This window comes from Littorina saxatilis, linkage group LG2 (assembly GCF_037325665.1).
Source record: "Littorina saxatilis isolate snail1 linkage group LG2, US_GU_Lsax_2.0, whole genome shotgun sequence".
Taxonomy (NCBI): domain Eukaryota; kingdom Metazoa; phylum Mollusca; class Gastropoda; order Littorinimorpha; family Littorinidae; genus Littorina; species Littorina saxatilis.
In genome coordinates this window covers 42501-68479 of record NC_090246.1, presented here as the reverse complement: position 1 = coordinate 68479, position 25979 = coordinate 42501, and the positions used below count along the sequence as shown (strand labels likewise).

At 41.1% G+C, this 25979-nt stretch overlaps 1 protein-coding gene across 1 annotated transcript in view; it reads right to left on the bottom strand.

Annotated features, from left to right (window-relative positions):
- Positions 1-25979, bottom strand: part of LOC138960459 (extracellular matrix organizing protein FRAS1-like) — a 142477-nt gene that overhangs the window by 112217 nt on the left and 4281 nt on the right. The window contains exons 3-8 of the mRNA XM_070332368.1: positions 18530-18637; positions 13969-14058; positions 12938-13097; positions 11423-11530; positions 10591-10597; positions 10166-10249 (exon numbers count right to left, since the gene is read on the bottom strand). Coding sequence (XP_070188469.1) covers positions 10166-10249; positions 10591-10597; positions 11423-11530; positions 12938-13097; positions 13969-14058; positions 18530-18637 — 557 coding nt within the window. The remainder of the gene's footprint in view (positions 1-10165; positions 10250-10590; positions 10598-11422; positions 11531-12937; positions 13098-13968; positions 14059-18529; positions 18638-25979) is intronic.

The following is a 25979-nucleotide window of genomic DNA, read 5'->3' as shown; positions in this document are numbered from 1 at the left end:
AATTCAATAGAAAAGTCCAACTCGGCGCAGAAAGCAGTCAGGATGTTGATCTTTGGCATATGTGCCAGTGGAGCGAGGGCCTCATCCCGTGTCAAAGCCTGGCTAGATCTTTGGCATATGTGCCAGTGGAGCGAGGGCCTCATCCCGTGGCAAAGCCTGGCTAGATCTTTGGCATATGTGCCAGTGGAGCGAGGGCCTCATCCCGTGTCAAAGCCTGGCTAGATCTTTGGCATATGTGCCAGTGGAGCGAGGGCCTCATCCCGTGTCAACGCCTGGCTAGATCTTTGGCATATGTGCCAGTGGAGCGAGGGCCTCATCCCGTGTCAACGCCTGGCTAGATCTTTGGCATATGTGCCAGTGGAGCGAGGGCCTCATCCCGTGTCAAAGCCTGGCTAGATCTTTGGCATATGTGCCAGTGGAGCGAGGGCCTCATCCCGTGTCAACGCCTGGCTAGATCTTTGGCATATGTGCCAGTGGAGCGAGGGCCTCATCCCGTGTCAAAGCCTGGCTAGATCTTTGGTATATGTGCCAGTGGAGCGAGGGCCTCATCCCGTGTCAAAGCCTGGCTAGATCTTTGGTATATGTGCCAGTGGAGCGAGGGCCTCATCCCGTGTCAAAGCCTGGCTAGATCTTTGGCATATGTGCCAGTGGAGCGAGGGCCTCATCCCGTGGCAAAGCCTGGCTAGATCTTTGGCATATGTGCCAGTGGAGCGAGGGCCTCATCCCGTGGCAAAGCCTGGCTAGATCTTTGGCATATGTGCCAGTGGAGCGAGGGCCTCATCCCGTGTCAAAGCCTGGCTTGATCTTTGGCATATGTGCCAGTGGAGCGAGGGCCTCATCCCGTGTCAAAGCCTGGCTTGATCTTTGGCATATGTGCCAGTGGAGCGAGGGCCTCATCCCGTGGCAAAGCCTGGCTAGATCTTTGGCATATGTGCCAGTGGAGCGAGGGCCTCATCCCGTGTCAAAGCCTGGCTAGATCTTTGGCATATGTGCCAGTGGAGCGAGGGCCTCATCCCGTGTCAAAGCCTGGCTTGATCTTTGGCATATGTGCCAGTGGAGCGAGGGCCTCATCCCGTGGCAAAGCCTGGCTAGATCGGAGAAGGATTGAGCCTCCAAGCTACACGTGTTGTTCTGTTTAGAAGTTTGAGCCAGCCAAGGCAGCATAAACAAGTCGCGTAAGGCGAAAATACAACATTTAGTCAAGTAGCTGTCGAACTCACAGAATGAAACTGAACGCAATGCCATTTTTCAGCAAGACCGTATACTCGTAGCATCGTCAGTCCACGGCTCATGGCAAAGGCAGTGAAATTGACAAGAAGAGCGGGGTAGTAGTTGCGCTAAGAAGGATAGCACGCTTTTCTGTACCTCTCTTTGTTTTAACTTTCTGAGCGTGTTTTTAATCCAAACATATCATATCTATAAGTGATTTTAAATTGATTTCGACAATTTAATTTTGATAATAATTTTTATATATTTAATTTTCAGAGTTTGTTTTTAATCCAAATATAACATATTTATATGTTTTTGGAATCAGAAAATGATGGAGAATAAGATGAACGTAAATTTGGATCGTTTTATAAATTTTTATTTTTTTTTACAATTTTCAGATGTTTAATGACCAAAGTCATTAATTAATTTTTAAGCCACCAAGCTGAAATGCAATACCGAAGTCCGGGCTTCGTCGAAGATTACTTGACCAAAATTTCAACCAATTTGGTTGAAAAATGAGAGCGTGACAGTGCCGCCTCAACTTTCACGAAAAGCCGGATATGACATCATAAAAGACATTTATGAAAAAAATGAAAAAAACGTCTGGGGATTTCATACCCAGGAACTCTCATGTCAAATTTCATAAAGATCGGTCCAGTAGTTTAGTCTGAATCGCTCTACACACACACACACACACACACACACATACACACGCACAGACACACACACATACACCACGACCCTCGTCTCGATTCCCCCCCTCAACGTTAAAACATTTAGTCATAACTTGACTAAATGTAAAAATTGACACTGGGCAATACACAACACACCTGTTTTGTGAGTTGTTGCATGGTGTTTGACTTTCGGTGACAGGTTAAGGCCGTTGCTTGTCAGGTGCCAGCGGATGCTTGTACTCAAACATATCGTACAAGCTGGAGAACCAAAGCGGCAAGGTTACGTTCTCACCTCAGCCGTTACTCTGTTGTTCATGTCCAGTTTACTTCGTGTGTTCACCAGCTGTGAAATTTCTAATTTGCATTCATTATTTTTCTCGATGTATTTACTTTAAACAGTTTTCTCTGTAAACTTTATTTTCGTGTGTTCACTTTTAAATAAATTTCTATTGTACATTGCTTTATGTTTTGTTTTTATTTTTTAAAATTAATTGTTCTCGTTATTCCCCTTTTGTTTGTTGTTTTGTGTGTGTGTCGTTTTCGTCAATCTTTTGTTTGACGATGATCTGGCTTAATTTACCGAACATTAGTAACAATGTCATGCCCATTGTCCATTATTTTTTTTTTTTTTTTTTTTTTTTTGGGGGGGGGACACATAAATGGTAGTAAATGGAGGCAGTTCATAGGAAATAGTACTCTCAACGTTCTCACTTCATTATCGTTACAATCCCCACTAGCAGCAATATCAGCAGTAACTCTTGGCAGAACACCCACAAACATGCTATCTGTTACAGATAGCTTTTTCTCCATGTCTTTCAGTTTCTTCCACAAAGGTATCTTTCCAATACCCTACTACCCGACCCCTACCCTAACCAACCCTATCAAAAAGAAAAAGAATAAAAAAAGGCGATTCAATCGTCTGATTCAAAAATAAAGATACGACTTCAATGGTAAAAGTCTCTGATATTGTCGACGTAACTGTTTGAGAACGAAGGAGCTAAATAGGGTGCCACTTCTGAAAATAAGTTGGGATAAGATAACGTCGACGTACGCCAAGTTACGCTGCGGGTATTTGAAAATGTAATTAAGACAAACTACACCAGATAAAAAGCTTCAGACAGAGTAAGCAGAGAGACTGAAAGCAAAGCATAAAACAACCAGGTGATGAAAAGACGAGCATTTTCTCAGTCTACCCCTTTCTCTGTCTCTGTCTCTCTGTCTCTGTCTCTGTCTCTCTCTCTCCCTCGCTCTCTCTCTCCCTATCTCTCTCTCTCTCTCTCTCTCTCTCTCTCTCTCTCTCTCTCTCTCTCTCTCTCTCTCTCTCTCTCTCTCTCTCTCTCTCTCTCTCTCTCTCTCTCTCTCTCTCTCTCTCTCTCTCTCTCTCTCTCTTTTTGCACAGACGCGGAGTAAAAGTTGTTCTGCTGAAAAACAGCACCCTCTCTAATCATGACTACAAAAAAGCTGAAATTCTTCCACTTTCATCCAGACTAGCGTTTAACAAGGCAAGGTTTATGCATAAAATAGTTCTTGGACGTGTACCAGACTATTTAACTAAAAGAATATTATTAACTGAGACTTCATCAAGCCGCACGAAGAAACTAAATGTTCCCCTCCCTAGAATTGACTTGTATAAAACTAGTCTGGCATATTCAGGTCCATTTCTGTGGAATGGTTTACCAGTCTCTCTCAGACAGCCACTTTCTGTTGCCAGTTTTAGAAGACATACTTTTTTGTATATGCTTTCATCGTCGTGTGGCACTTAATGCCTCGATCAGGTACTGCTGTTTGATAAGTACATGAAGATCTACTAGTATAATCATTTCATTTCAGTTAAGTTGGGTTTTTTTGGTTATGATTATGTGTACAATGTGTACATGTGTGTGTGTGTGTGTGTGTGTGTGTGTGTGTGTGTGTGTGTGTGTGTGTGTGTGTGTGTATGTGTGTGTGCGTGTGTCTGTGTGTGCGTGTGTGTCTGTATGTGCATGTATGTCTGTGTGTGTCTGTGTGCATGTGACCGTGTGTGTCAAAGTGTGTGTTTTAATGTATACCATTACCAATGACCATGTATGCTATGAACTTTTTTTTTTTTTTTTTTTTTTCCCCTCTTTGTCTGATTTAATAACCATGTTTTTATGTTTTTGCTTTGCTTCTTCTTCTGCTTTAATATTATGCACTTTTTAGTTAATTCCCTCTTGGGCGAGGGCTGGATGAAAAAAGATCTTTGCTGTATCTACTCCATTACCCTCGAAAAATAAAGTTAGTTCGTTCGTTCGTTCGTTCGTTCGTTCTCTCTCTCTCTCTCTCTCTCTCTCTCTCTCTCTCTCTCTCTCTCTCTCTCTCTCTCTCTCTCTCTCTCTCTCTCTCTCTCTCTCTCTCTCTCTCTCTCTCTCTCTCTCTCTTGCCCTATGTCTCTTGCCCTATGTCTCTCTCTCTCTCTCTTGCCCTATGTCTCTCTCCCTCTCTCTTTCCCTATCTCTTTCTCTCTCTCTCTCCCTCTCTCTCTCCCTCTCTACCTCTCCCTTTCTCTCTCTCTCTCTCTCTCTCTCTCTCCCTATCTCTCTCTCTCTCTCCCTCTCTCATCATCATCATCATCATCATCATCATCATCATCATCATCATCATCATTATCTCTCCCTATCTCTCTCCCTATTTCTCTCTTTCTCCCTATCTCTCTCTCTCTCTCTTTCTATCTCTCCCTATCACTCTCTCTCTCTCTCCCTGTCTCTCTATGCAGTGATGTTCATTTAAAAAGACTCAATTCCCTGCATCGTCGAGCTGCAAAACTTATTCTGCATGATTTGAATAGGTCCACGGATGATAAACTAAAGCTCCTGAATTTCCTCCCCTTGAAAGATCAGTTGACGTTAAAGATCCTTGTCTACATTTTTATACCGAAATCGCCATTTGACCATTAAAATGCAGAGTCTATTATCTACAAATATCAACAATACACCCCCTTTCGATCAGGAAAGACGAAGCCAGTGTAGCTGTTTGAAAATTCATTGTAGTATTCCAGCGTAGTACTCATAGTAGGATATCCTTATTTGGAAAATGCCAAGCGCAAAACTCCTCTCAAATCCCGTGCATTTCGTGCGTTTAAAAAAAAACCGTGGACAGCGCTCCAGTATCAAACTGTTGCTGCACTTGTTTGGGCGTGGCTATAAGCACAGTGACATGAAGTTGATTGGTCAGTATTTTTAGGCAAAGCACATGTTCTCAGCAAACAGAAAACAAAATATTGGAAGCGTGAGTCACGCTACCCAAAAATAAAATCTTTTTTTACATATATTTTTTTTCTATAACTTTTTTCCCCATGGTTCATTCATCATTTGACATAATTTTGTATCGAAATCTAACCATAAGATTATTGAAAAAAAGCAAAAATGTAGACGACCACCTTTAAACAAGGCTGTGTTCATGTATACAATTCTAAATGACGACTGTCCTAAATATTTGCAATCACATTTCAAACATGCCACAAAAAGATATGGGTCCCAAAAAATCATCCCTCCTATACCTCGCATAGACCTCTACAATAATAATAATAATAAATGAGAATTTATATAGCGCAACATCATAACTTTACAATTATGCTCTTTGCGCTTGACACATTTAAAATTAAAACACAGTTATACAAGCATTTACATCTACATTCATAGTCAGCAAATCGAGCTTAGCCTTCTCGGGAGCGTTTCTCTGGAACTCCTTCCCCCAACAGATAAGAAATGCAACTTCAGTGAAAATGTTTAAGAGACAGTCACGTTCACACATCATTCGTGAATGAAATGTCTTGTTCGAATGTTATTTTGTTAAACATGTTGTACTTGTGTTAACGGATGTGTAGCTGATCGGAGCAACTTTATTCCCAAATGAAAGGTATAACTATTTCAATGTAATTTTGTAATTTTTGAGTTCTCCTTATGTAATTCCTTAAATGCACATTGTGTTGCATTCCATACAATGTATTTCTGTATTTTATATGAATGAATTTATATTGCTAATGTGCGTCTGTCTTTATGTGTTGTATAAAGGATAGGTTGGAAGAATAGGCTTTGCCTAAAACCTTTATCCTTTTGTAATAAAGTTCTGAGTCTGAGTCTGAGTCTGAGTCTCTCTCTCTCCCTCTCTCTCCCTATCTCTCTCTCTTTCTCTCTCTCTCTCTCTCTCTCTCTCTCTCTCTCTCTCTCTCTCTACCTCCCCCCTCCCTCTCTTAACCCCCTTCTCTCTGTGTTAAAGGTGCGGTTCTCCCGACACTCTTAGATAGGTGCAAAGCCATTGACAGACTGCTGAGCGAATGTCACGAACACATGGAGAACATTAGTGTACTTGGCGGGTGAGCACTTAACTTAAGGGTTCAGCAAAAATGTTCTACTGCAAAAAAATCTTCACGATCAGATAGTTCTGTATGCAAATAGCGTCAACTGTGATCGTTGATTTTTTCAGCATTTTAACACTCTTTAATAAAAAGGAGGGTGTGTTTGATCAATTCAAAGTGATTGGGAAAACGTGTGTCCAAGTCAAAGCTTGGACATTGTTTCACACGTGCGCGCGTCCGCATTTCTATCTTTCTCGCTTTTGTCAAATAGGGCTTGTTGTTGTGCAACAGTTCAGAAAGTAAAGTGGTTGTGGTTTTCACGTCAAGAGGTAGAAAACTAGGGCTTACAGGCCTGAAACTGATATCAAGATATAAAAACGTTGCTCTCACAACAGCCTATCAATGTTGCATAAGGCATTCCAGGAGGCACACATAAACGATCAGAATCGCTCAGCGAAGCACATCAACAGAGCCGATGCCAGAAGAACACGCCTTTAATGCATTTTCAGGAGCTTCCAACTGTTGATTCCTGGAACTCTTGGACCGCTATAACGGTTTCTTACGTCACAACAATGCTGGCGAACTAGGTATTACGAGACAGAACTGTCAGTTACAATGTTACAAGATACTATTGACAGAAGCGGCAGAAAATGCTTTTTTTGTGTGTGTGCATTTTATGGAGTCACAACATTAACAATGTTTGCGAAGAATGGTTGTTGCTGTAACATAAGTTACAATCAGTCCGCTACAATGACAATTTCAGCTGGAACTGCTTTTTTTTTGCAATCTATAGAATTAGACAACAGTTATACAAAATAAACTTACAGACACACACGCAAAGCGATCGAACAGGCACCCACAGCTCGTCAAATGAGCGAAAAGAAGCGATCTTCCTTTAGAGGTACTGAACACAATCTATACTGAAAACCTTCGGCAGCAAAACTAGTTATTTGGAGGTAGGGAAGAGGGTAGGGGTGGTGGGTTTGGCGAAGCTTACGACATGGAGAATGATTGTGCGAGTAACGTAAATAAGCTCATGTTATGACTTTTTTCTCAATTGAAAGCACACTGCTGTCATTCATTTCACAGATCAGATTTATCTTATCTTTTATTTTATGTTCTTTCGCTAGCGCGTTCTACTTTCTGTTTTAATATTCACGGTTGCCAGCGATAATGATTTGACTTAATTTGATGAGCGTGATGGTAAGTTTTTCAGTCACTGGAAAATTAGTTTTTGACATCCACAATGAATATTGTCATTATTAATGGTGATGATGATACTTGCTCCTGGTGTCGTCATGTCAGTTGTGACAACAGACGAATTTCGGAAATCACTTACATAATGTATGAGTTGTGGAAGAATTGCTTTCCTTTGTTTTTCATTGCTTTTTTATACAAAAACCACTTTGAGGCAAGCTACACAGACGTGATATTGTAGGCTTGCCTCAGAGTTTCAATGGAAATAATGGAAAACAACTCTTTAACGGCCCAGAAAAATGTGACAGAATTAATTCCGAACATCATCTATTGCCATACGACACTGCGCCTCCCAGTCACACTCTAGCTCTCCCCAGTACCACCCAGAGAAGGAAGCATAGATATAAACGATGTTTCCCTCGATAACGCCCCGGCATAAAGGACACAGGTAAACAACGACCACCTTCCAAAACAAACAGCACGGGGGTGACCGGGGTTCCCTGCAGCACGCCAACTGTTGCCACGTGCAGCGAATCAACCTTGTCTCGCGCTATGCCCGCCTACAACCTTGGCACACTATAAGCTTGGATCATCCCAACAAAATGTTAAAGGTACCTGCATTTTCTTTCCGTGTAAACCTTCTTGCAAACCATCACAGATGTGTTAAGGTGTTAGACTTACCTGAGTCAGTGATGGGTGAGTCTTAGTAATATTCATTTGTGTCCGTCGGTATGGAAGGATGGCCGGCAGAAGGCGAGTCGTGTAAGCATTTGCTTTTCTTGTTAAACTGAACAGTCATGGGAATCTCTGTGCACAGTGGCAATTATTTTGAAGAATGAATTTCGTAAAAAAACCCAGTAGTGGGTTTTTAAGAAATTATTTCATTTAAAAATTCCACCTCACCACCCCAAGCAGTCAAGGTGTTGGTTTTGTGTACGTGACCAAGTGCAGGAGTAGTCATATCCCATGTAAAAGCTTGGCTAAATCTGAGGCGGTGAGTCGAACGTTTTACACGAGAAGGAGTGTGTCTTTAACTCTAAATTCGTCGAGGAAAGAAGTGCCAGTGCACCCTGTTGACTGCTCTGTTATGATCGCAGCGTTGGCAATTTGCAAGGAGTGGGAAACACATGCCTTTTCTCTCCATGTCGACAATGGGGTAACGGTGCGAAAGGTATGAGAGGTGCGAGAGAACAATCATCACCTTTCGCAGACAGAGAGCGGCGAATCCTAAACGACTTATTGTCTGTATGGGTGGTTTACTTCTTTGTCTAACGCATGGCACTGCCTTTTGATTGCAAGCTTCTACATAACAATGCGAGAGCGGCGAATCCAAAACGACTTAGTGTCTTTGTGTGAGCGGTAATATGCGAGATGCAAGCTTCTACATTAGCAATGAGAGAGTGATTAATCCAAAGCGACTTATTGTCTGTTAGGATGGTGTACCTCTTTGTCTAAAGTCTGGCACTCGCTTTAGATGGCAAGCCTCTACATTAGCAATGACTGATCCAACATGTCTCAAACAGTACCGAGTTGAAGACAGACAGATGAGTGCAACGTTAGCGCGTGTGTTCTTACAATACAGAAGCAGAAGAAGAAGAAATGAAAAAAATAACGAGACACACGCATAAAAGGCAAGACAAATGACCTTGACCTTAAAGATGTAAACATGCAGAGATGAACAACGGTCCCATCCTATTGTCAAATTAAACAGCGACACTTCCTATCATAGAACAAAAATGTAATACACTAAAAACATCAAAGTCGAATATTAACAAGTCGCGTAAGGCGAAATTACTACATTTAGTCAAGCTGTGGAACTCACAGAATAAAACTGAACGCACTGCATTTTTTCACATGATCGTAGTCCGCCGCTCGTGCAAAACGCAGTGAAACTGACGAGCCTGTTTAGCGCGGTAGTGGTTTCGCTGTGCTGCATAGTACGCTTTTCTGTACCTCTCTTCGTTTTAACTTTCTGAGCGTGTTTTTAATCCAAACATATCATATCTATATGTTTTTGGAATCAGGAACCGACAAGGAATAAGATGAAATTGTTTTCAAATCGATTTCGGAAATTTAATTTTGATGATAAATTTTATATTTTTAATTTTCAGAGCTTGTTTTTAATCCGAATATAACATATTTATATGTTTTTGAAATCAGGAAATTATGAAGAATAAGATAAACGTAAATTTGAATCGTTTTATTTAAAAAAAAAATTAATTACAATGTTCAGATTTTTAATGACCAAAGTCATTAATTAATTTTTAAGCCACCAAACTGAAATGCAATATCGAAGTCCGGACTTCGTCGAAGATTGCTTGGCTAAAATTTCAATCAATTTGATTGAAAAATGAAGGTGTGACAGTGCCGCCTCAACTTTTACAAAAAGCCGGATATGACGTCATCAAAGACATTTATCCAAAAAATGAAAAATAATCTGGGGATATCATACCCAGGAACTCTCATGTAAAATTTCATAAAGATTGGTTCAGTAGTTTACTCTGAATCGCTCTACACACACACACACACACACACACACACACACACACACACACACACACACACACACACACACACACACACACACACACACACACACACACACACACACACAGACACACATACACCACGACCCTCGTCTCAATTCCCCCTCTATGTTAAAACATTTAGTCAAAACTTGACTAAATGTAAAAACCCAGGCAAAAGAACCTAAAAGCATACACTAAGACACGACGAAGACATGTCTACGGACACTGCTTATTGTGTTTACCTGGTACACCTGTCCGTGATGATTACACTGCTGACTTTTACACCTGGAACAGCATTCACCTGGACCTGGCGCCACCACGTCCTCCTGCACAAACCAGAATTAAGTTTTTCTTTATTGTATATTGACTCAGTATTGCAGAATTCCTTCAAACAAAGGTGTACATATCAAAAGTAACATCACTGTCTGTACAATCTTCACAAACATACAGGCACAACATTCCTAAATATTTTACCTATTGTCAGGGCATTGGCTTAATCCAATCCAATCCAATCCAATCCAATCCAATCCAATCCAATACAATACAATACAATACAATACAATGCAAAGCAAAGCAATACAATGCAATGCAATGTAATGCAATGCAATACAATACAATACAATATACAATATACAATAATACTGTATTTTCTCAAAAGAGAAATTACATTGTGGCTGACAATAAACAAACAATAACATCAGAATAAACAATAATTTTTTCACGCTCTTTCACGTGTCAAGAGTCTCCCTCATCTCGTGTGTATACATTCTCTTCCGTACAAGCATTTGTCTAGTGTGTTGACCCAAGACAATCTTGAATACTAGAGTGATAGAGACGAATCATAAGCCAAAGGCTTGTTGTTGTTTTCATATTTAGCTCAGTCGGTAGCGCGCTGGATTTGTATTCATTTGGCCGCTGCCAGCGTGAGTTCGATCCCAGGTTCGGCGGAAATTTATTTCAGAGTCAACTCTGTGTGCAGACTCTCTTCGGTGTCCGAACCCTCCCCCCGTGTACACTACATTGGGTGTGCACGTTAAAGATCCCACGATTGACAAAAGGGTCTTTCCTGGCAAAATTGCTTAGGCACAGTTGATAATTGTCTACCTATACCCGTGTGACTTGGAATAATAGGCCGTGAAAGGTAAATATGCGCCGAAATGGCTGCAATCTACTGGCCGTATAAAATTTCATCTCACACGGCATCATTGCAGAGCGCCTAGAACTGTACCCACGGAATATGCGCGATATAAGCGTCATTGATTGATTGATTGATTGAAATGTATGTAAATCTCATGTTCAAGTAAATGGAAATAAAACATTGTTTAAAACCATAGCAAACACACTTAGTAAATACATATCCTGTCACGTAAAATAAGCTTTTGCTTGAGTTTGTGTCTTCGTTGTATATATATTGTTAATTCTTTCATGTCATGTATTTTCAATAAACCATTTTTTAAACCAAATACACACCTGTGGACAGTTTGGTCGTGGACACTGACGGGGCAGACACTTGGAGTGACCATCGCGGCACACACACAGGACGCAGGGCAGTGGTGACCACTCGGACCCGTCCTCTCTCCGGCTACCCTCCTCGTCTCTACAGGGACCTGGACATTGAGTTGGAAATAAATGTCAAAAAACATATCTCCTGCTTTTCAACTTAATTTTTCTTGGAACAAATATATTGAACTAATAATGTCAGAGCGGATACTACAAGATTACAGCAATCAAAGAATGAAGTATTTCAAGAAACAGTTACACCTCGTATGCAGTGTCGTCCGCTATTAGACCTATATTTATAGCTAAACTGATGCCAGCATTGTTTTTGTTCAAAGCGCAAGCAAAACTAAAGTCAAAGGACTTATTTCCTATTGTAAAAATCCAACTCGAATTCCATTCGAATCCAAAAGATCTTCAAAGGGAAAACCTTCGACACAAGCCGTACTAAAGCGTGTTGCCATCTGTCTGAATATGAGACGCGCGTAAGTGTGTGAGTGTGAGTGGGTGTGTGTGTGTGTGTGTGTGTGTGGTTGCGTGGTTGCGTGCGTGTGTACGTGCGTGCGTGCGTGCGTGTGTGTGTAAATGCATGCCTGTATTTTGATAGTGTGCACACGCTAACGAAGGTGAACCTTTGCGTATGTTTGTTATGCGCCCGTGTGTTTGTACAACACCACACACTTCCTTGTTTTCTCTGCTTTGAACACTTTTTGCCGTTTTGGCAAGGCACCCGATCTGTCTTTGATCCTTCACAAAAAGCGTCATTAATCGTCTTAATGTTCCTTGGCACATGTTTCAAGCCGGTGCCTGCATTGGCAGTAACCCACTTTCAAAGAGGTAGTTGCTGAGAACTTCTTGCGGTACGGCTTTCAATAATGTGTCATATTGTTTTAGACGTACACCACTTAGCTTTTGGAGAAAACAAACTCAGGATGTTTCCCGACTGAAGATTCAGCTCAGCGCAAAGATCGAACTGTTACTGTTTCATGAGTACTTAATGGTCAGGTACATCATGTTATGAGAACTGTTACGCTTCGTGACAATCACTGCATGTTAAATACATTCAAAACAAATGTACCATCAGAACAATAGCAACGCCCTATGTGCATGTACACGTATCATTTTGAGGGTGATCGTGAAGTAAAGACACAGAGGAAATACAGTGCCTCACTTATCTGTTCAAATAAGTGTAACCACACGTGTTCGTGCTCTATACTCTGAGAGTATTATTCACAAGACGTGTTGTTGTTTTTAACCGACTCGCCGAGACTCGCCCAAAATCAAAATCATTCAAACTAAAACAGATCAAGACGTCAACGTTATTTGTGTTCTTGACCAAATTATGACATTTGACACATACCTCGACATGTATTGTTTAATTTGACCGCAAGCGCGTTTTCGTGGAACATTGACAATCTCGATCTATTTTGAATGCCATATATTTTGGTCAAAAGTGAAAATGAAAACGCTTGAAATGTATGAACATGTAATTAATTTGTGCATTCATTTTAACTTACGTCCAGAGGGCAGACACCTGGGACAGCACTGGCCAGGCAGACTCTGCGACACCTGGCCCGGTTTACAGGTAACGGGAGGACACGTCATTCGCGAGCAGCGCACCTCTCCGTCATCACAGGCACACGTCACACAGTGAGAGGGCGTCCAGCTCGTCTTGTCCTGAAGCGTGAAAGATATAGGTCGTACAGCGACACAGCCCTTTAAAGGTCTCCAATTTAAGACTCACTCACTTTTTAGACCCTTTTTTTCTCAGATTTTCTGTTCATAACCTCTGTAACCCCCCCCCCTCCCCCCTCCCCCCCCCCCCCCCCGACTCCTTTAAAGACCTGCTATTCTCAGATTTGTTTTGGCCTTGAAAGGGGGTTCCACTCTCTTTCTATCAATGCAATGATCTTTCAATCGTTTGGAAGAAACGGTACTGAATGTGTGTATTTATCTTTAAACAGTGACGAAAAGGAGCACACACAAGTTAAATAATAGTCATCAATTAATTTGTATTTCCACGTGGCATCTTCGGTTTTAAAACACTGACAAACCGACACATTTTATGGAAAGGTAAGACTAGGATCAATGCAGTTCCGAACATTGATATAATAGGAATCCAAACAATACTATACAAACTTCATGTCACGTATACCTTATTATGATTATTGAAAGAAGACCGTATGTCGTGAAATCAGCATATATCCTTCAGTGGTAATGAGACAAACCTTGTATTCTATGGGTTTCTGTTTGAAATAGCTGTAAACTGAAGTGTTCCACGTTTGAAAACACTTTCTGTAACCAGTTTTCAACACAGTATGAAATAGTTCATGTATAATTCTTGTAGCAAAAGTAGCACAAATTCTAAATATTCCATCGACTAGAGGCTGTGCACCTTGGAGACCTGTTGCGGTGTTCAGTTGAACACTAGTGTTTACCATGTATGCTACTTTTAGAGTTCTAGCTTTGACCTAAAATCCTAAAAATAAAAATAAAAACTTAAGAGCTATGATGTATTTGAGGAAACAAGTTCTTGGTGTAGACTGACCGGCACAGGCTGTCCCTGGAAGAGACAGGGTCGACCCATGTCCACACACACTGGACAACACTCGTCGTCCACCACCTGCAGCTGCTGACCCTGAAACGACACGGCACGTGCACTGTTAGATCGCGCTCAGGTAAGAATGCAGGTATAGCTAGTCATGAATACCCAGTCAAAATTAGTATCGAAACAGCAATCACGTATTGTATCCACAAACAACCAACCGACAAACAGACATTTACAAACTGACAAACAAACAAACAAACAAACAAATACGTTTTTTCACTCTTTCTTGAATTCTGATTTTGATGGTGATAAGTAATCAAGTTAGTTAGGTAGATTGGGGAGAAACTGCTTTGCCAGCGAAGATTTCGACAGAGATGTTATTTGACGTCGCTTTGTAAATAAGAATAAGAATAAGAATAAGAATACTTTATTATCTCATAGAGAAATTCACGCGTGGTACATAACAATAATACAAACAGGACATTGTTTTTACATAAGACATATAGCACTATATAACAGGGCAGGTTATAAGCACACCTCCCACATACCTTTCTGGCCATTCCTTGTATATACATGCATATGTTCTGTTTTTCTATCCCTTCTTTATGCCTGCTTGTTTCGTGTCTTCCGTCACTCCAGTCATCTATTTCTGTTATCACTGCCTTCATTTACACCCCCCACCCCCCACAGTCTCTCTATCTGTCTCTACAATCCCTTCACATCACACACCGTCCCTCAGAGTAAGTTCGTTTGCTCTTTTTGAAGTTACTGCTTGCTTTCTTCTTGCACGTGTATTTTCTCTTTTGTGTGTGTTAAGCCTACTCTTGTTTTTTCTTTTCAATTTTCTGCTTTTTTTTCATTTCAACGTTTACTACCTCGCGTATGGCAGATGTCTCACAGAATAGTTCAAACCCAGCCATTTCTTCAATGTACGTTCCCACGAGTCCATATCCAAAGAAAGACTCCCTGTGGTCCAGTCAAAAGTCTGCCTCTCCACCACAGAGTCTGACCATTCAACGACACAGTTCAGTAAACTGAACAAGCCAACCGTGACAATAGCAAACACAAGAGCCAAAGCAACGTGACATGGACAGTCCACAGTACTCCATCTCAGCGTCATGTTCTTCAGTGTTGACTTTGCTTTTGTGCGAGCGTTCAGTAGACACTCTTCAATGACTACCTGACCTTGGGACGCTTTCATGGGCCCTCAACACAGTGGGGCAACTGCAGTTGAACGAGTGAAGTACAGTAATCTGACGAAATCGGGTTTCATTAAAAAGATTTCAGTCGGCATTCTGTGCCTCTTCGCGCGGGGAGTTGCCCGATTACAGTATGCTATGCCAACTTGTTTTTTCTGTCCCCAGAACTAGTGTCTATTTGGGACATGACGTGGTTATATGCTGGGTGGGACATGACGTGGTTATATGCTAGGTGGGACATGACGTGGTTATATGCTAGGACCGATCACAGTGCTGCTCTCCCCCAGTAACGCGTTCGGTCTACCGAAATCGGGTGATGAAGCAGTGTTCCGACTGTCAGTGTGACCATCGCGAGTCCATGAAACCGGCTCCAGGTCTGAGAACTGAGTGTTGAAAGTCTGGGAAATTAGTGTTGATAGAACTACAAAGCGGTGCTTGGAATATGGATGCTATCTAAGAAGCACCGCTTTTTCTTATTCTTTCTGGTTTGCTTTAACTATGCTTTTCATCTAGATAGTTCCACAGTTTATAAGTACTGTTTGTCCGACATCATATTTGTGTTATTTTCCTACTACGTAGGGCGCGTAATATAAGCGTTCGCTTCAGTTCGTGTCCCTATTGTTTATCGTTGTATTATTGCATCATGTTTGATTTAATAAAACATTGTTTAAACCAAGCACAGTACATGAATTTCTCTCATTCAAAACTTGAAAATAAGGTGTTTCTGCGAGTAAAGATGACGGAACCATGAAGGGAAAGAGAGATGCGAGATACGGGCAGACACCTTGTGCATGTGTTTCATGTAATTATCTTCTGCCTGCATTTATACTGTGAAAAGCATGGTCAGCCATACTTGTAATTCAATTGTGGTGCTTAATTCAAATATAATATGTTTCATCAAATATGGTGAAACATTGTAATTTAGTGTGATTGCTTTCCGCGTTTTCAATCTGACGCTGCAAAAGCACGTTTCCTCATCTATATCGGGTTAGGCCGATACAAACTTTTGAGTTGGGATGAGTTGACTTGAGCTGAGTGTTGGATTTGTGTTACCTCGACTTACGAATCATCTTGACGAGCGGTTATGAGTATTTTCGGCTCAGAACTACTGATTCTAAGCGTGTTTTAACCTTGGCCCGTAACAAACAAGTTGGGTTAATCGTTAACAAACACTATACTGTAAATTCTCAGCCAAATGCACAAAAACGAAATTGGGGTAGTCTGCGAGTAAGGATGAAGGAGCCGTGAAGAGAAAGAGAAATGCGAGATACGGGCAGACACCTTGCGCATGCTTTATCTTTTCACATTCTGTGTGTTTTGGGATTCGCTACCGCAGAAAGAGACAAGTCGCGTAAGGCGAAAATACAACATTTAGTCAAGCTCAGTCGAACTCACAGAATGAAACTGAACGCATTGCATTTTTTCCGCAAAACCGTACACACGTAGCATCGTCTGTGCACCGCTCGTGGCAAAGGCAGTGAAATTAACAATACAGAAGAGCGCGGTAGCGGTTGCGCTGAGGAGGATAGCCCGCTTTTCTATTATCTATTATTTTTAACTCTCTGAACGTGTTTTTAATCCAAACATATCATATCTATATGTTTTTGGAATCAGGAACGGACAAGGAATAAGATGAAATTGTTTTTAAATCGATTTCGGAAATTTAATTTTAATCATAATTTTTATATTTTTAATTTTCAGAGCTTGTTTTTAATCCGAATATAACATAATTATATGTTTTTGGAATCAGAAAATGATGAACAATACGATAAACGTATTTTTGGATCGTTTTATAAAAAAATAATTTTAATTACAATTTTGAGATATTTAATGACCAAGTAAATTTTAAGCCTCCAAGCTGAAATGCAAAACCAAAGTCCGGCCTTCGTCGAAGATTGCTTGGCCAAAATTTCACTTAATTTTATTGAAAAATGAGGGTGTGACAGTGCCGCCTCAACCTTTACAAAAAGCCGGATATGACGTCATCAAAGACATTTATCGAAAAAAAACACCCGGGGATATCATTCCCAGGAACTCTCATATCAAATTTCATAAAGATCGGTCCAGTTGTTTAGTCTGAATCGCTCTACACACACACACACACACACACACACACACACACACAGACAGACACACACACACACACACATACACCACGACCCTCGTCTCGATTCCCCCCTCTATGTTAAAACATTTAGTCAAAACTTGACTAAATGTAAAAAGCAGAAAACGAGACGATTACCTCCTCGCGATGATGCTGGAATGCAGCTTTAAATGGCAATTGCAGGCAGCGGTTCTCGTTTGTACTTTTTCTTTTATGAGCATTGCGAACATTCCCATTGTACGCGAAGCAAAAATGTTTTTTGTTGCACCCACCCTGGTATCTCCGTCTCTCTATCTCTGTGTCTATGTCTCTCTATTTTTGTGTCTCTGTCTCTCTCTCTGTTTCTCTGTCTCTGTCTCTCTTTCTCTCTCTCTTTTTTTTCCTTCTCTCTCTCTCTCTCTCTCTCTCACCCTCTCTCTCTCTCTCTCTCTCTCGCTGTCTCTCTCTCTGTCTCTCCCTGTCTCTCTTTGTCTCTGTCTCTCTCTCTGTCCGTCTGTCTGTCTGTCTGTCTGTCTGTCTGTCTGTCTGTCTGTCTGTCTGTCTCTCTCTCTCTCTCTCTCTCTCTCTCTCTCTCTCTCTCTCTCTCTCTCTCTCTCCGTCCAACCGTATATATGTCTCTTTTTAGTATTTACAGATTCAACTTGTTTAAACCTCTCGCAGACGAACATAAAACACTAAACAGACACACACATTACATCAGAGATGCACAAACACTTAAACAAACCCGCAAGAACGCATTTTCGTCTACACGCAGCTATGCCAATCCAAACTCGCGCAGCTGTACTAATTCATACACACTCACTCACACACACACACACACACACACACACACACACACACACACACACACACACACACACACACACACACACACACACACACACACACACATGCGCGCACACACACTGACGCGCGCACACACGCGTGCACTCACATACATACACACACACACACACGCGCGCGCGCGCACACACACTCACACACGCATACACACACACCACGCGCGCGCGCACACACACACTCACACACGCACACACACACACCACACACAACACACACATACACACACACACACACACACAACACTAAGACACCCTCCACACACACACATCACCCGTCCCCACACACACGTTGTCTATCTCGATTTCTCTCTACCCAGCTCTTTTTCTCTCCTTAGCCCCCCCCCTTCCCCCCCCCCCCCCAAAAAAAAACTTTTTTTATATCTCCCCTTCATAATTATGATGAATATATCCCTCACCGAGGAATAGTCGCAGCGGGGGTCCCGACAGTGCATGTTCTGACACACGGGAACAGGGTCGTCACAGGTGCACACCTTGCACCGAGTGAGCTGCCAAATGCTCTGGTTCTGGAAGCATAAAGAGCAAATACAAAATCATATGTTGAAAACTCCTGTACAGAATACAGAATACAGAATCTGTTATTGCCCCAGGTTGGAAATTGGTCTTGACATTGCGGTTAAGAAACGTTCACTCTGGACAGCCAAGCACACCCAGCACACGCATCTATACAAACTCGTCAACGATATTAATTTACATACAATACTGGACAGCAATTAAGGGAAGGTAGGTAGGTCTCATCTCGAGAATCTTCTGCAAAACAACAACAACAACAACAACAACAACAACAACAACAACAACAACAACAACACTAACACCACCAACACCAACACCAACAACAACAACAACACAACATCCGATGCAGGTTACACAGCAGTTCACGACGGTATTAAAGTCCTTTCTATTTTAACAATACCCTCGTTTCTGAAATGGGAGAGAGTAAATATAAATACGAAAACGTGTATTTTTGAAAAAAATCCTAACACCCACATTAGGAGAGCCTTCTCATTTTCAGGAACTAATGATGGTTTTTACATGTTCTATAACAAAAGATCCCTGAAGATCCCTGGAGATCCCTGAAGATCCCTGAAGATCCCTGAAGATCCCTTGAGGTTGAAAACTCTAACATAATGACCTAACAACACTCAGATTCTGAAATCAGCACCAGCAATTGGTCCTCCACAAATTTATGGTCTTAACTCTAAAAAGAAGTTGCAATAAACAGCTATTCCGATAAATCAAGATATTCACAAAGGTTGGAGGGGCGGAGGTCTTCACTCGGGACATGTTCGGGGGTGCGTTCCACTGTATTTTCGAAATTCTTTTCGCTTTCGTATCGACACTGTCCTGTTTGCCAAGAATATCACAGCACCCTAAAGTTGCAAAGTGTAGAACATGCTACTGATGCAAAAACTGTTAAATACTTTTTTTTTTACAATCTGTAATGTCTGTTCAGATGAATTTGTGGCTTTTGTTATTAACGGCATAGCTGCATGTCTGTCAGATGAAGTTTTTGTTTTATAGCAGGCTCAGATGTATGATATTCGTGTCTGAACCTCATCGAGAACATCTGAACAACATTTAAAAAAAAAATCAGAGCATGATAAATAAGGAAATCTGTGTTCGATTTTGTTGATCCCTCTTTAGCTGTTACCGTTTATACAAATATTCATCGAAAGTAAAACAGCAGCCAGGGCAACCTAACAGGTGGGTTTTTTGTGTTTTTTTAAGGAAAGGAGTCTGTTACACAAAACACGGAAGTACATCGCTCTTTTCCACAACATTTCTGAAAATGCACCGCTGCCAAAGGTAGGAAGAAGGTAAGGGGCGAGAGAGAGAGAGAGAGAGAGAGAGAGAGAGAGAGAGAGAGAAGAGAGAGAGAGAGAGCGAGAGAAAGAGAGAGAGAGGGGGAGGGAGAGAGAGAGAGAGAGAGAGAGGGAAAGAGGGGGAGAGAGAGAGAGAGAGAGAGAGAGAGAGAGAGAGAGAGAGAGAGAGAGAGAGAGAGAGAGAGAGAGAGAGAACTTTACTGTGACCAATTCTCGCTAATGGCAACTCATCACGAAGCGGAACAAACGAGCTAGCGGACGGCGAAAGGATGAGAGCAAACTATGCCACGCTCACACTAACGAACGCAAAATATGGCACCCGAGTTGAAGCGGGGTCAAACCTGATTTATGCTAGAGCATGCACGGAACAGCAGTTAAGCTTGTTCAAACGAGAAGAACTAGGGAAGACTCAGTCTGCATTTAGCATACAGAGGCAAGTGAGCTCTGTTGTGACCTCCTTTCAAAAGGTTATCACACGGATTTAATCGCTTACCCTAATGCTAACACCTTGAAAATATCTCCCCCTACTGCTGCCAGTTTTAAGCATCTCTCGGGGCCATTGGGTGCAAACTTAATTTGAAGGATTTGTATCACGAGTCCATTCTCCTTTCAACGGTGTAAAGAAAACATAAATGATTAGATTACTCATGTTGAAGTATATGGGGTTTCAGCACTAAGTTGTAACATTTGTAGAAAGGCCCGGGGGGGGGGGGGGGGGGGGGGGGGGTAGCAGCGCGTACATCTTCTATCTTTTTTGTGCACTCATAGAGTTCTGAGAAAGTGTTGAGTTTTCTAACTCTGAATGTGAGTTTAGGTTGCAATCAAAAAGTTGGCGTTGGCTCAGTTCCCTCTCAACTCCCAGCCTGCGTATATAGAGTTATTGTTAAAAATAATCTTAAACTTTGTGTTCTTGTCTCTCGGGCTTTGAGGGACACATCCCTTTCGACACTCTCTTTCTATCTTCCCCACGCACAAATTAATTCCATGGGATTCGAAGTGTGTTTCTGTATTCCACTCTCGAGCTAAAATAACAGCGATCTACTACAACTTATTCAAACAAGCAATTCATCTTTTATCGTCTTATCGTAGCTGTGTGTCTAAAAGGACAAAAGGTATCCACCGGAGACCTGTACCAGAGAATGGGATATGTAGCAATGTTGTTGAAGCGACATGCGTTATACCCCGTTCACACAGAGACGCCGCTTCTACTCCGTTGTAAAATTGTCGGAGAGCTTGGCCAATCGTTTATGGCATTCCGTTTGTCAAATAATTATTTGGATACTTTTTCATGGTTTTTTCACCAGTTTTAGCTAAATAATCATTATTTAGAAGCTCATGTGCTAAATAAGTAATTGTTTATAAACAATGTAAAAAAAATTCTAAATAATGTTTTGTTTACGTAAATAATTCATTGTTTACGTAAATAATTCATTGTTTACGTAAATAATTCATTGTTTACCTAAACAATTCATTGTTTACGTAAATAATTCATTGTTTACGTAAATAATTCATTGTTTACGTAAATAATTCATTGTTTACGTAAATAATGTATTGTTTACACAAATAATCACTTATTTCACAAAATAATATTTTTTGGGTGGATAAAGTGAGCAGTTGCTAAATAAATCATTGTTTACCTATATAATGCATTATTTAGCAGATTCGCTAAATAATGAAAACTGCTTTGCAGTTTTCATTATTTATAGGGGAATCAAGAATTGACTTCTAAGCTTTATTTTTATATTTAGTCAAGTTTTGACTAAATATTTTAACATCGAGGGGGAATCGAAACGAGGGTCGTGGTGTATGTGCGTGCGTGTGTGTGTGTGTCTGTGTGTGTGTGTAGAGCGATTCAGACTAAACTACTGGACCGATCTTTATGAAATTTGACATGAGAGTTCCTGGGTATGAAATCCCCGAATTTTGTTTTCATTTTTTTTATAAATGTCTTTGATGACGTCATATCCGGCTTTTCGTGAAAGTTGAGGCGGCACTGTCACGCCCTCATTTTTCAACCAAATTGGTTGAAATTTTGGTCAAGTAATCTTCGACGAAGCCCGGACTTTGGTATTGCATTTCAGCTTGGTGGCTTAAAAATTAATTAATGACTTTGGTCATTAAAAATCTGAAAATTGTAAAAAAAAATAAAAATTTATAAAACGATCCCAATTTACGTTTATCTTATTCTCCATCATTTGCTGATTCCAAAAACATATAAATATGTTATATTCAGATTAAAAACAAGCTCTGAAAATTAAATATATAAAAATTATTATCAAAATTAAAGCCATATGTACTCGATGACTATACACGCTAATTGCTTTACCAACAGCTGGAGACATGCTAAATTAAGTTCCCTGCAAGATATTGTGGTCTAGGACCCCTTAAATGTTGAGATATCTGAATTTTTATTTTGATCTAGATCGTCCTATTTATAGATTTGCCAACAGAGGGAACGTTGACGCAAGGGAAATAACTCCGCGTCTTTGTTGACATCCTCACTTTTTCAGAGGCTAGAACAAGCTGTAATGCATGTATATGGTCCGCGCATGGCGACATATCGTCATTACATGGTCTTATGGTGCGTTTGACATCGATTATGGGCAAACTACACTTTGTAAACACGGGAGTGCGTTAGTATGCCTTTAAACTGTCCAAATCAATTTAAAAACACTTTCATCTTATTCCTTGTCGGTTCCTGATTCCAAAAACATATAGATATGATATGTTTGGATTAAAAACACGCTCAGAAAGTTAAAACAAAGAGAGGTACAGAAAAGCGTGCTATCCTTCTTAGCGCAACTACTACCCCGCTCTTCTTGTCAATTTCACTGCCTTTGCCATGAGCGGTGGACTGACGATGCTACGAGTATACGGTCTTGCTGAAAAATGGCATTGCGTTCAGTTTCATTCTGTGACTTCGACAGCTACTTGACTAAATATTGTATTTTCGCCTTACGCGACTTGTTTTTCTTTGTGTATATACTATAATTCAATACAAGGTATCTCCAAACATTATTTATCAGAAAATGTCCGTAAATTCGTTTATTTTACAAGCTGAAATTGCCGTACGAAAATGTGTTGGCTAAACAATTCATTGTTTACGTAAATAATTCATTGTTTACGTAAACAATATATTATTTAGACGTATTTTACATTGTTTGTAAACAATCAGCAATGTTGCTAAATAAATCATTATTTACGTAAACAATGAATTATTTACGTAAACAATGAATTGTTTAGGTAAATAATGAATGGTTTACGTAAACAAAAAATTATTTAGAATTGTTTTACATTGTTTATAAACAATTACTTATTTAGCACATGAGCTTCTAAATAATGATTATTTAGCTAAAACTGGTGAAAAAAACATGAAAAAGTATCCAAATAATTATTTGACAAATGGAATGCCATAATCGTTGGCCAATCTTGAGGGGGTCTCCATGAGAGTGCCTTCTGGGTGGGTTGGTCGGGTTGGGATCTGCTAGGTCGCGAAGCTTGCACGCTCTTCCTACGCTTATTTTGAACTGCGTAAAACAAGCGTAGCAGGGTTTGGGCGCAGTTCAGTCGTGATGTAGGTTTTTGTATGGCCCCCGTCATATAGCTGTACGTTTTTACGACGACCTTGCCGATCATTCCGATCTGAAAAAGTTATCAAGTCGGGGCTCGCCGTCAAAATCCAGCACATGGCGAATACAAAAAAAAAAATATATCACGACTGTACACGACTAAGCTTGTTTTGTGCAGTGCAACATAAGGGTGGGGAGAGCGTGCAAGGTTCCCGACCTAGCAGATCCCACCCCGACCAAACCACGCTCATGGAGATCCTGCCACGTTTGACCCACGATTGGCGACGCTCTCGGACACGTTTCTGTCGTAGCAGAAGCGTCTACATTATGTGACTAGGGTAATAGTGCCAGGTGCTGGATTTTGACGGCGATATGCCCCGATTTGACAACTTTTGTTTAGATCGGCGTGATCGGCATGGTCGTGGTAAGGACGCAGCGCTGTGCGAACGGGGCCTTAAAGAATACAGAACGTAGCAGCATTGTTACGGAGAAGTGTCGTCTTTCCAAAGACCCTTCCACACAGTGGAGAGGCCAAGAGTTTACTTGACCAGAAGCTGATGAAGCGGACAGGTGGACAGAGCGGTCAGGGGGAGGGCTACTTCACCGTGTTGACCAGTGCCACTCGACCCTCTCCGTGTCACGAATAGCCCCCCCTGTTATTGCTACAGCGTCCTCTCCAGGTTTAGTGTTGCAGGCGCTAAGTAACAGCTGCGCTAGACGGTTGTGTGTGAGAATGAAGCGACGCCATGAAAAGGTGTATTTAAAAAAGAAAATGTGTGCACGCACACACTTCAAACACAGACTTCAAACAGTATTTTTGATATTTTTGATATATATATACTTTTAGCCTAATGTGAGAACTGGAAAAAACCCAACATCAATCTAAAATATGAAGAAGATTGTGTCGTGTATCCTCTATTTGTACTCAACAATTTCAGTTTGATTCTATACATATAAATATGGCCTTACATTTTCGTTTTTCTTCCTGGTTTGTTTGAAACCATTTTAATTCTTCATTTCGAATACAACAAGGCATACACTGATACAACATGAACCGCAGTTATGACGTGAGGAAAAGGACAAAGCACCTGGTCCACACCTTACTGTTGGTTATTGCTGTGCTTTGGTTGATTGGCTGGTTATGTGATTGATTGTCCTTTATTGTTTTAACACCAACCCCTGCGAATCACAGCTGTTTTGTTTCGAATCATGATTTCAACCCTTCCGCCAGTACACCAATCAGATCGTATCCTTCGACGATGTAAATCTGCTTAGGGATAAAATATGGCCGTTTACAATCTTCTCGTCTACTTTATCTGTGTGTGAAAACATTTCAAACAGAATTGGCTTGTCCTAATGAATCATGTGCAAAAAGTTCAAACAAAAACCAAGAAAACAAGGAGGGGGGTGGGGGGTTGGAGCTATTGCCGTCAATAATCTAACACACGGGCACATTTTATGCTTTCTTAAATTTTCCGTCTGTAAAACAACCCCGTAACCAAACATCCGGGGGAAACAAATTCAAAGCACAACAGAGCACTAACGACTGCGATTTCAAAGTCGAATTCATTACGCTATACTAGGTACTGCAAACCATTTCCGTTTGTGTTCTCTTCATTTCGTGCTGTTTGAAAACAGATCATGCACTTCAAAAAGTGCCGACCTCAGGAACGCTATGCATGAGTCACCTGGAGTCAGACAGAAACAAGTGGGGTGTGAGTTAGCTGCTCGGGTGGATGCATTGTTCCTTGTCAACCGACACTATACGGGTACCGTGTCAACTCGTTATTGCCAGCCACCGAGCACAGGTCAAGGTGTCGGGCCAGTACCCCGGGTAGAATACGCACGCTCCAGTGAAACGCAATCTTTTAGGGGCAATAGCAATGCCTTCTGACTCTTCTGACTCTTTCTTGCTGTGCCATTTTGTAGGGGCACTGAAGGAATATGGCTTAATTTCTACAAATGCACAAACAGAACAACAAGAATATTTTTAGATTAAATGTATTTAACTCATTTATGTTAGTTTTAATTTTGCTGTTGGTATACCCCGGGTAGAATACGCACGCTCCAGTGAAACGCAATCTTTGAGGGGCAATAGCCCTGGTTTTTGACTCTTTCTTGCAGTGTCATTTTTGTAGGGACACTGAAGGGATAACTTTCTACAACTGCACAAGCAGTACACGAATAATATTGTTAAACTAATTTTGATTTAATTCATTTGTTTTAGTTTTATTTGTTGTTGTTCCTGGTACCCTGAATGTTGTCCAGTTCTGTTTTGTTCGGGTTGTTGGCGTATTATGCCACTTGTTGCACGTCATCATGTACTTCCATTTGTGAACGCCCATGTGACGTGTGGCTATGTTTTTGTTAGGCCTAAAAAAAAATAGGTGTGGTTACGGTAACCCGACCTACCCTATTTTTAGGGGCCGACCCTATAACTTTTTATTACATTTGTC